The following is a 12,321-nucleotide window of genomic DNA, read 5'->3' on the forward strand; positions in this document are numbered from 1 at the left end:
TGCCTGCCCTACCCTTCTTTCTGCCTAATCACAGAAGCCTTTGTATTATGTGAACTCATTCACAAAATACAAAGGCTTCCCCTGAATGGGCAGCAGAGGGGTGGGGAGGGGTGGGCATAGCTGCTCTGTGTGCCTCTCTCTCCTCTCTCACAGCCCCTAATGTCAGTGTGTGTTCTGAAAGAGGCATACAGTAAGCCTGTCAGTTATAAACAATAGAGATTAGGAGATGGCATGCAACTCCTTGGACTTAACTCATAGTGTGCTTGCATTTTTTACAAACTGTCTGAATTTTTGGAATACAACTTTAAAACAGCTTATTGCATAGATTATGAAGACAGAGCCCTAATAGAAATCTAATTTAATGAATGCAGGACCCTTCCTAATTTATACAACACATAGATTACATACAGCACAAATGAACATTGCTATTTCTAATAGGAACAAGGGTGCGGGAATTGATGTGCTTGGAGAGGATATTAGTCACAGTATAGAATTGCTTAGCAACGAAGAGCTGCAACCTAACTCCCACTGAGAGAAAGTCTGATTTTAATGCAGACCACACCATATGCACTGACTCTGCTAAGGAATTCCCAGAATTGTGTGCTTTGTGTTTGACAGAGCGGTTTTAAAGGAATAAGGATGGAAATACATGTTCTGTCATGGCTACTCACCTGGATTGTGAGATAATCTGCCAAGATCTGAATAGGATGATAGTCATCAGACAGTCCATTCACAATAGGAATTGATGCCTTTTCAGCCAAAACCTCTAAGTCAGATTGGTGATAAACTCGAGCTAGAACAGCATCAGTCATGCCAGACAGTACCCTAACAGAAAGATAAGACAAAAAATGTGGTGCCAAGTTAAGTAATAATGCTTTGTATGCCAACATGAAAGGATATACTACAGATTATATCCTGCAGCAAAGGCATGCGCACAGGGTGTGCCGGATGTGCCTGAGCACACCATAATGTGCATTATAGCATTACCGCTCTGTTTGCTGGCAGGAAGATGGAAAAGCCCTACTTCTTTTTTACTGTGCCGGCAGAGAGATCAATGTGTCAGGGTCATGAATATGTAGAAACACACACACACACACACGTGTGTTTGATATTTAGGGTGCACACCCTAATGTAATAGGGTGTATACACCTATGTCCTGCAGTTTCCAATTTGTAACTTACCATTAACATATTTTTTCCTGGAATGGGTTAAACTCCCTCAGGGGAGGGGTCAGGAGTGGGTAATGTACAGAGCAAAGGGGTCAGGTGAAGGTAACGTGCATAATGCAGGGGTCAAAAGTATATAATGTTTTTTTCACCACCACTCCCTTGTGCATAGAACAACACTACATATTGTGACAGGAAGTCAGGTAAATCTGTGGGTGTTGTCACTGATGGGACATACATTTCTGCCTTGTTTAGACGATACACAGATTGTTATCGGGCGTCGGCTACAAACGTAGCCAGAGGAAGGCTAAAGGCCGTTGAAAAACTTTAGCTGTTCAGAATGAAGCAATCAAGGCCTTTATAAGTAGCCAGAGTAGCCAGAGGGTTACCACTTGGTTGCTGCATCAGGCTGTGTGAGTAGGAGAGCAGTGCCAGAAAGTCTCCTGATGAGGTGAGGAGACCATTGACTTTTTCCTGTGTTATAAATATCAAAAGACTACTGTTTGTGCTGTATGTCCAGCATTGTCTGCCCAGCGCTAGGCTGAGCCAGACTACTTAGATAGGTTCCTGTGTGGAAGGTAGACGCCCAGAGTGGCTAGGATTTATTTTATGTTTTATTTTGTTTATGCTGTTTGGATGCTTGCAATTATTTTCCAGCAAGATGGAAAAATAAACCAAAAACTTTATTTTTCAACTGTCTTCGACTGCCAGTCTGTATAAAATCAGTGTGTGGTGAACCCAAGCAAGGGGTCACACACCCCGCTACCGAGCTAACCCCTCACATATGGTGGAGAATGCGGGCAATTAAAGTAAACCCAAAATGGAGGAGATACTGAAACAGCTGGCTTTAGCAAATGCAAATCAACAACAGGCAAATGCAGCTCAACAACAGGCAAATGCAGCTCAACAACGGACGAATGCAGGTTTGCAGCGGAGCATTGCAGCTCAACAACAGAGCCTTGCAGCTCAACAACAGGCTCACCAAGAGAGCATTGCAGCTTAACAACAGAGCCTTGCAGCTCAACAACAGGCTCAACAACAGAGCCTTGCAGCTCAACAACAAGTTCACCAAGAAAGAATTGCAGGCTTGGAACAGAGACACCAGCAGCAAATGGAGGCCATCGTGAAACAACTTCAGAGACAGCAGACCGAGGCTGGGAGTCAGGCCAGTAACATACCGACTTTTCGGGTAAGACACTTATTGCCAAAGATGACTGCAGATGAGGACCCTGAGATGTTTCTGACCACGTTTGAGAGAGAAGCGGAAAGAGAGAGTTGGCCTAAAGACCAGTGGGCTGGACTAGTGGCCCCCCTATTATCTGGAGAAGCCCAAAAGGCATATTTTGATTTGGAGCTTGCAGACGCAAAAAACTATGATAGTTTAAAAGAGGAAATATTAGCACGTTTCGGTGTAACCCTGGATGTCCGTGCTCAGTGGGTCCACAATTGGAGTTATCAGCAGAGGAAGCCACCGCGGTCGCAGATGTATGACCTCATCCATTTGGCTAGGAAATGGCTGCAGCCAGAAACTCTGTCTGGACCAAAAATTTGGGAGCGAGTAGTCATGGACAAATTTCTTAGGTCTCTTCCTAACGCCCTGCAGAAATGGGTGAACCATGGTGGTCCGGAAACTGCAGACAAACTTGTAGACCTGGTTGAAAGGTATCTAACAACGGAGAACTTGTCCTCTTCCACCAGAGACGCACAGACTTTTCACCCCAAGACCAGACCGTCCCCACCTATAGGTAACACTGCATCAAGGGATGGGGGTGGAGAGAGGTACCAAGGAGCAACTAGAGGAATTATCGGGACTACTGCTAATGTCTGGCGAGAACGGCCTGGAAGACCCATCCCACCGGAGAGGACCAGAAGGTTGATCTGTTACCGTTGCCATGAAGAGGGACATGTAGCAGCAGTTTGCCCAGCGGGTGATGAACCCATGCAATGTGAATTTCTGACCGAGAGACGACAGTCCCTTTTTGCAACCACATGCACTGCAGTAAAGGGAAATGAGAAACCGTTATAAAGAATGTGCTTAGATGGTAAATATGTTGTGGTATTGTTGGATTCAGGTAGCCTGGTCACCTTAGTGAAAAGTGACCTAGTGGTGGCAAAAACCTTACATCCGAGGAAAATGGCTGTAGTTTGTGTACATGGGGACACTCGAGAATATCCGGTGACTACCGTTTCCTTTGAAACCTCCCTCGGTAACTTGTGTCACCGGGTGGGTTTAGTTCCCAAACTGCCACATGACGCCATTGTGGGAAGGGATTTCCCAAAATTCTGGGAACTCTGGGACTGCCCAGATTCCCCAGTAGGTGGTTCTTCTGAGGCTGAACCATCTACTCCAGAAACCTCTAACTTTGAGGATTCTCCTGAGTTTCCATTCTCAGTATTAGCAGGGGAAACACCAGTCCCTAGGGAGGAGCCTGCTACCTCAGAAGAGGAACAGCGGCCGATAGGGTTTGATGACCTCAAGGTGCACAGAGAAAATTTTGTCACTGAGCAATTGAGGGACCCCACCTTGCTAAGAGCCCGGGAGAATGTAGTAAAGATAGATGGGGAGCTAGTTAACCCTGACGAGAGGGTTGCCCTCTCTTACTTCATTATTGAAAGGGATCTGTTATATCGAGTGTCACAGAGGATAGAGGACAATATTGAGCAACTGGTAGTGCCTAAACCGTACCGCAGGATGGTTTTGGAACTGGCCCATGGGCACATTCTTGGGGGACATTTGGGAGCGGAAAAAACACGGGAGAGGATCACCCAGAGGTTTTATTGGCCTGGGATCACTAAAGAAGTGGAGTTATACTGCTCTTCCTGTCCAGCGTGTCAGATTACTGCACCCATGCCACATTTCCGCAGTCTGTTGGTACCCCTGCCCATTATCGAGGTCCCTTTTGAGAGGATCGGCATGGACCTGGTTGGCCCCTTACTGAAATCCACTAGAGGGCACCAGCACATCTTGGTAATAATGGACTATGCCACCCGGTACCCAGAAGCGATTCCTCTCCAAAACACCTCTGCTTAAAACAATTGCCAAAGAGTTATTTCAGGTTTTTAGCCATGTGGGTCTGCCTAAGGAAGTCCTAACTGACCAGGGCACCCCGTTTACAAAGTTCTTTGGTCACCCTAGACATAAACTCCTGAAAGTGACCCAACTACATACATCAGTATATCACCCTCAGACAGACGGGTTAGTGGAAAGGTTTAATAAAACCTTAAAACAAATGTTGAGGAGGGTGGTGGACAAAGACGGAAAGAATTGGGATTATCTGCTCCCTTATCTGATGTTTGCAATAAGAGAGGTTCCCCAGTCGTCCACAGGGTTCTCTCCGTTTGAACTACTGTATGGGAGGCACCCTCTGGGCCTATTTGACATTGCCAGGGAAACATGGGAGAGTGAGAGTTCACCCCATCGAAGTGTGATTGAACATATGGCCCAAATGCAAGACAGAATTGCCCAAGTGATGCCGATTGTGAAGGAACATATAGCCCAAGCCCAATTGGCTCAACAAAGGATTTACAATCGTGGGGCCCAGGTCCGTTCTTTTGCACCTGGTGATAGGGTGTTGGTGTTGGTCCCCACGGTCAAAAGTAAATTCCTAGCCAAATGGCAGGGTCCATATGAAGTGTTGGAAAAAGTGGGAGTGTTGAATTATAAAATTAGCCAACCGGGAAGACGAAAACCTGAGCAGCTCTATCACGTAAACTTGCTGAAACCATGGAAGGATAGAGAGTCCTTGGTCGCTGAGACTACCCGAGTTTCTGCTCCATTTGACCGGGCTGTCCCTGAAGTTGGGATAGCGGAGACTCTATCCAAAACTCAGAAACAGGAGGTTAAAGAATTTGTGCTCCGTAATAAGGAGAAGTTTTCAGACCTGCCAGGTTGGGTCTCCGGAGTTGAACATGACATTATCACCACCCCAGGGGATAAGGTCAAGTTGAAGCCCTATAGAATTCCAGAAGCCCGGCAAGAGGCAATTCGCCAGGAAGTAAAACAAATGCTTGAGCTGGGGGTGATAGAAGAGTCAAATAGTGATTGGTCAAGTCCCATTGTCTTAGTGCCCAAACCAGATGAAAGTTGGCGATTTTGTAATGATTTTCGCCGCCTTAATCAAATCACTAAGTTTGACACCTATCCCATGCCCCACATAGATGAACTGATTGATCGCCTAGGCACTGCTCGGTACATGACAACCTTAGACCTTACAAATTCCTCTCTCGGAGTCGGCCAGGGAAAAAACAGCATTTGTAACTCCAGACGGATCTTTCCAATATCGGAGAATGCCTTTTGGGTTACAAAATGCTCCCGCCACATTCCAACGCATCATGGATAAGACCCTTCGGCCTCATCGAGCCTATGCTGCTGCATACCTCGATGACGTTGTCGTCCACAGTGAGGATTGTGAATCACACTTGCCAAAAGTTCAGGCTGTGTTGGATTCCATCTGGAAATCCGGGTTTACAGCTAATCCAAAAAAATGTACCCTTGGGCTAGAAGAGGCAAAGTTTCTGGGGTATACTATTGGAAGAGGTCTAATTAAGCCCCAAATAAACAAATTTGAGGCTATTCAGGATTGGCCAAGTCCCACCAACAAGAAACAGGTTCGTGCATTTTTGGGGGATCGCGGGCTACTATCGCCGCTTTATCCCCCATTTTGCCTCACAGGCTGTTCCCCTGACCAATTTGACCAAAGGGAAGGAGTCTGTAATGACCAAATGGACTCCCGAAGCAGAAACAGCTTTTCAGGCTTTAAAGCAGGCCTTATGTAGTCAGCCAGTTTTAAATTCGCCTGATTTTTCACGGGACTTTGTGGTTTGGACAGATGCGTCAAATGTGGGTTTAGGACCTGTACTGTCCTAGGTTATCAACGGGGACGAACACCCTGTTATGTACCTCAGCCGAAAGTTGAAGGCCACCATTGAGAAAGAATGTTTGGCGGTGAAATGGGATTTGGATTCTCTCCGGTACTACCTCGTGGGTAGACAGTTTGAGCTGGTGACGGATCATGCCCCGTTGAAGTGGATGGCACAGAACAAAGAGACCAATAGGATAATAAATAGGTGGTTCCTGACCCTCCAAGAATTTTAGTTTTGTGGTAACACATCGCCCCGGTGCTAAAATGGGGAATGCAGATGGGTTGTCCCGAGTGCATGCCTGCCTGGCAACCTGTGTCCCAACCCTAGGGTTGAAACAAGAGGAGGGGTATGTGACAGGAAGTCAGGTAAATCTGTGGGTGTTGTCACTGATGGGACATACATTTCTGCCTTTAGACGATACACAGATTGTTATCGGGCGTCAGCTACAAACGTAGCCAGAGGAAGGCTAAAGGCTGTTGAAAAACTTCAGCTGTTCAGAATGAAGCAATCAAGGCCTTTATAAGTAGCCAGAGGGTTACCACTTGGTTGCTGCATCACTCCTAAGGCTGTGTGAGTAGGAGAGCAGTGCCAGAAAGTCTCCTGATGAGGTGAGGAGACCAATGACTTTTTCCTGTGTTATAAATATCAAAAGACTACTGTTTGTGCTGTATGTCCAGCATTGTCTGCCCAGCGCTAGGCTGAGCCAGATTCCTTAGATAGGTTCCTGTGTGGAAGGTAGACGCCCAGAGTGGCTAGGATTTATTTTATGTTTGATTTTGTTTATGCTGTTTGGATGCTTGCAATTATTTTCCAGCAAGATGGAAAAATAAACCAAAAACTTTATTTTTCAACTGTCTTCGACTGCCAGTCTGTATAAAATCAGTGTGTGGTGAACCCAAGCAAGGGGTCACACACCCCGCTACAGAGCTGACCCCTCACAATATATACACACTGTAAGCAAAACACACTGTATAAACATACTGTATATACACTGTATACACATGTGCTGTCCAGCCACAGGCAGTAAAGAAACATGGCTTGTGGTAGCATTGGGACTCAAGGCATTAAGCAAGAGATACAGGGCCAGGTGCCTAACCCTGTGCCACAGATGCTCTGGAAAGGGGGGTTCAGACAGTGGCCTTTCATGGAGCATCACGAAACTACCATTAAAGCTGAATTGCAGGCAGATTCCATTTCAAGCTGTTTAGTCCTAGGGCAAGAATTATTGCTCTCGCTCTACCAATTGCGGCGATACCTCACATGTGTGGTTTGAATACCGTTTACATATGCGGGCACTGCTCACGTATGTGTTCGCTTCTGCGCGCAAGCTCGTCGGGACGGGGTGCGTTTTCTGGCTCCTAACTTTTTTAGCTGGCTCCTAGATTCCAAGCAAATTTGTCAAACCCTGATCAAGAATATGAAATGTTGGGGTAACAAATGCTTTAGGCCAGCCATACATGGATCAAAATTTGTTTGGTTCAGCAGGCTGGTTGTCCACAAATCCAAAATAGCTTGAATAGTTTATTGTGAATAACATGCAGCCTATAAATGAATAATTTGTTATTGCTACAGTTGGTAAATTAATTAAACATTAAATCATGTATGGTAGAGCTGCTTTGAGTATTTTATTGTTCTGGCATTATTTTAATTACAAGAAGTGCCCAGTGGATACAACTCTGGCAATGTAGATTGGGTTAATAGAAAAATGCATTTCTTTCACACAAACAGACGAATCTACAGGGAACATAAAACATGAAAGAGACCTTGCTGTGTCCTTCAGGCTTTCATTGACTCCCAAATGAATATCCTGCGTGGTTAGAAAAGAAGGATGTCCTCCCAATAAAGCAAATCCTGTAAGTACAAAATATTACATAAGAAGCAACAGAACAAAAGACAAAAGTTCATTGTTGAAGACTTTCTATACACAGATGAAATTTCATCAAGGTAATTGTTTAGGTTAAAAGAGTCATGTGTCTATGAAGATGAACCTTCAAAAACAACACATATAATCTTGTTAAAGCTGAAATATACATTTGTGTACTGTCAGTCTTTATTTTATTAATACATCTCTGCCAGACAGCACAATCAGGAGGGTGACACCACATTGTTAGAGTTTAAGAAGCATTTTAATATTTTTTTTTTCAGATGCCTCCATCCACACAAACAAGGTGGGTAGCAGTGTTGCCAACCGTCAGTATTTTTACAGTAAAAAATGGGCATTTTTCTCCAGCCAGTAAATGTCAGTAAGAGGAAAGTCGCCAGTAAAAAAATAAGTCTGTGACGCTCGACTTGGAACTGCACATGTGCATTTCGGTTCTGGAGCTGGCTGAGACCATCTGAGTGCCTACTACAGTGTGTTCAGGCGGTGCCAACAGGGGAGGAGCCTGGCAGAGGTGCCGCCTGAGCATGTTGTGTGATGTCATGGTGCAAGGGAGTGGAGCCGAGTGTGCGGGTCTGCGGGACGGGAGCAGGACTGTCAGTGCTGTTTGGATTGGAGTGGACTGAAGGGATCACCTGGCATGAAGAGAGACTGTCACTGTCAGGGCCGATCTTAGGCAGGGTGCACAGGGTGCTTTGCACCCAGGCGCCTGAGGAGGCGGGGGTGCCGAAGTAGCAGAGTTCTCCCCTCCCTCCTTCTCTCCTTGTTTGTGTCCATCTAGAACTAGTGTTCTGAGCATAGGTGTGTGTCCGTCCAGAACTGATGTGTCTCTGACCATCTCCTGTACTATGTCTGTAGTCTCTGACCATCTCCTTTACTATGTCTGCAGTCTCTGATCATCTCCTGTACTGTGCCTGCAGTCTCTGATCATCTCCTGTATCATGTCTGCAGTCTCAGACCGTCCCCTGTACTATCTCTGCAGTCTCTGACTATCTCCTGTATCATGTCTGTAGTATGTCTGGGGACTCTTTCTAACAGACTCTCTAACAGAAGCCCTCTCTGTGTCCATCAGAGAGGCCCCCCTCCAGGTCCCAATAAAGTACTCTGCTTCTCTTCCTGTATTTTGTTTATTGATAACAGATCATGTAAGGATCCCAGGGTAATGAAGACTTTGTGGGGGAGCATCTCTGTGGTTGAGTCATTGCTATATAAACATTTGTAAAGGGGAGGAGTTAGTAAAATGACCACGCCAATTTGGGGGCACCAGAAATATTTCTGCACCCAGGCGCCTGTGACCCGAGGATCGGCCCTGGTCACTGTGACTGGTCACTGGTCGCTTTGTCTCAATGAGATGTCATCATCATCTGCTGCACACTGCTGTCAGTGTCACTGTGAGGCCCCGTACACACGAGAGGATCGATCCGCTGAAATTGATCCGCGGATCGGTTTCAGCGGATAGATCCGCTGGTGTGTACGATCCAGCGGATATTTATCCGCGGATATATTTCGGGCCGACCGATTTCCAGCGGATAAAAATTTCTTAGCATGCTAAGACATCTATCCGCTGGAATCGGCTCCAGCGGATCGATCCGGTGGTCTGTACAGACTCACCGGATCGATTCGTCTGAACCCATCCCTCGCATGCGTCGTAATTATTCGACGCATGCGTGGATATCCTTATATGACAGCGTCACGCACGTCGCCGCGTCATCATCGCGGCGACGGCGCGACACGTCACCGCGGACGGAATTTCGCGGGGATTTTGATCTCCTGGTTAGTACAACCAGGAGATGAAAATCCGCCAGAGGATTTATCCGCGGATACGGTCCGGAGGACCGTTTCCGTGGATAAATCCGCTCGTGTGTACCCGGCATGAGAGTCAGTTTCACGTGTGTGCCACCTATTCTAATTTCTTGTCCTTCTGAGTCCTGTCCCTGAGCTACTTACATACTATATCGAAAATAAAATAAGAAATATGTTTTTTGCCTCAATAGCTACCTTAAATAACATTTCTAATTGTATATTGTACTTGTTTGTAGCGTAAATACTATAATTTGCACTTAAAAATTAAAATGTTTTAACTTTTGGAAACGCCAGTAAAAACTTGGTTGTAATGTAAAAGGAAAAGAAGGGTGCACGACCTAGTGCATTACCAATGGCTAGGTTTAATTAAAATTGTATAAAAGATCATGAATACTCACAAAACAAGCATAAACATCACTCCATCAAAGGGATAGATGCCTCCGGAAGGTCTCCTACTGGAACCAAACAGCCGGAGAGTCCAGACGACATAGATTACAGCTACGGCTTACGCGTTGCGAGGGCGGACCCTCTTCCTCAGAGCCAAAAAGTAATAGTATTATTACTATTACCTTTTTGCTCTGAGGAAGAGGGTCGCCCTCGCAATGCGTAAGCCGTAGCTGTAATCTATGCCGTCTGGACTCTCCGGCTGTTTGGTTCCAGTACGAGATCTTCCAGAGGCATCTATCCCTTTGATGGAGTGATGTTTATGCTTGTTTTTTACTTGTTTTGTGAGTATTCATGATCTTTTAAATATTTTAATTAAACCTAGCCCAGGGCTCAAAATTTCCTGAGCTACTAGCCAGGCCTCAAGGCATACTCGCCACCAGTTGCCCCGCCCAACCCCTACCATGTCCCTCCCCCTAATCCCGCCCCTAGACACGCCCTCATAAATCTCATGAAATTACACTTAAATGTTTTATGTAGAATTAAGTTATAAAAATAAATATTAACAACAACTTTATCCGTGCCCAAAAATGCAGCCTGCCCATGTCTACCAATGCAGCAAAATGTCCCCATTTTCCAGCCAGAGTCCCCCCACAATTATAGCCAGAGTCCCCCCCCCCACATATTGCAGCCAGAGTCCCCCCCCACATATTGCAGCCAGAGTCCCCCCCACACATATTGCAGCCAGAGTCCCCCCCCACACATATTGCAGCCAGAGTCCCCCCCCCACACATATTGCAGCCAGAGTCCCCCCCCACACATATTGCAGCCAGAGTCCCCCCCCACACATATTGCAGCCAGAGTCCCCCCCCACACATATTGCAGCCAGAGTCCCCCCCCACACATATTGCAGCCAGAGTCCCCCCCCACACATATTTCAGCCAGAGTCCCCCCCCACACATATTGCAGCCAGAGTCCCCCCCCACACATATTGCAGCCAGAGTCCCCCCCCCCACACATATTGCAGCCAGAGTCCCCCCCCCACACATATTGCAGCCAGAGTCCCCCCCCACACATATTGCAGCCAGAGTCCCCCCCCACATATTGCAGCCAGAGTCGTCCCCCGCATCCTACCTGTGCTGGGTAGGAAAGGAGCCGCCGCCGAATGGTTCAAACCCGCTGCACGCGTCATATACAGCCCATCCCCTCTTGTCCGGGAAACTTTGATAGACAGATCACCCATCCAATCCTGGGATGGGTGATATGTCTATCAAAGTGCCCGGATAAGGGGGAGGGGCTGTATATGACGCGTGCAGCGGGGAACACAGCTTTTGAATTGAAAGCTGTAATGTTCCCAGCGGTTTGAACGCCGCAGCGGCTCTGCTCTCCTTGCTCACTCCCAAGGGCGTAAATAGAAATCACAGGGCCCCATAGCAAAATGTTGTATGGGGCCCCCCAGAGCCGCCCTAGTGTCAATGCAGCGTGACCTGTGCCCCATGCAGCGTGACCTGTGCCCCATGCACCGTGACCTGTGCCCCATGCAGCGTGACCTGTGCCCCATGCACCGTGACCTGTGCCCCATGCAGCGAACGTGCTCGAACGTTCGAATTCAAAAAAGTGCTCATTTTAAAGCCCAATATTCAAGTTATTGTTGGAAAACGTCTTTGAGAACCCGGGTCTTGCCCCAGGGAACATGTATCAATGGAAAAAAACGTTTTAAAAACTGTAGTTTTTTCTTGAGCAGCGATTTTAATGATGCTTAAAGTGAAAAAAAAAAAAATCCTTTAAATATGGTACCTGCTGGGTGTCTATAGTAGTGGCACGTGTTTAGAAATGTCCCTTCACAACATGAGATTACTATATATATACATACACACAGCATATGTATGTTTTATGTACTACTTTTTTAATGAATAAACTGCAATATTTATTGTGAAGCGCCAGTTTATGAGTTGAGGACACATCTAACATTCACATGCATTAAACAAATAAATATAGCACAGATGTAACAACAAAATAATTTAATCTGTATGCTATACTAACAATAAAACACACCACACTGTGTGATAATGGTTCCCTCGCAGGGAATTTCTAAAACAAGTTGCAACAACTGGGACTCCTTCTGCACTATATTTCTATTCAGGCTCCAATGTGTGGGACCCCTGCTGCCCCAATGCGTATGCACACATGTGTTAATCTGTGCAGAAGAGTAAGTTTGGGATTGCT

General features: G+C 46.3%; 1 protein-coding gene across 1 annotated transcript in view; it reads right to left on the bottom strand.

Annotated features, from left to right (window-relative positions):
- OTC (ornithine transcarbamylase) overlaps positions 1-12,321 on the bottom strand; it is an 89,869-nt gene that overhangs the window by 35,587 nt on the left and 41,961 nt on the right. The window contains exons 4-5 of the mRNA XM_040338119.1: positions 7,793-7,880; positions 672-825 (exon numbers count right to left, since the gene is read on the bottom strand). Coding sequence (XP_040194053.1) covers positions 672-825; positions 7,793-7,880 — 242 coding nt within the window. The remainder of the gene's footprint in view (positions 1-671; positions 826-7,792; positions 7,881-12,321) is intronic.

The sequence above is a fragment of the Rana temporaria genome, chromosome 2 (genome assembly GCF_905171775.1).
Source record: "Rana temporaria chromosome 2, aRanTem1.1, whole genome shotgun sequence".
NCBI classification, from domain to species: Eukaryota; Metazoa; Chordata; class Amphibia; order Anura; family Ranidae; genus Rana; species Rana temporaria.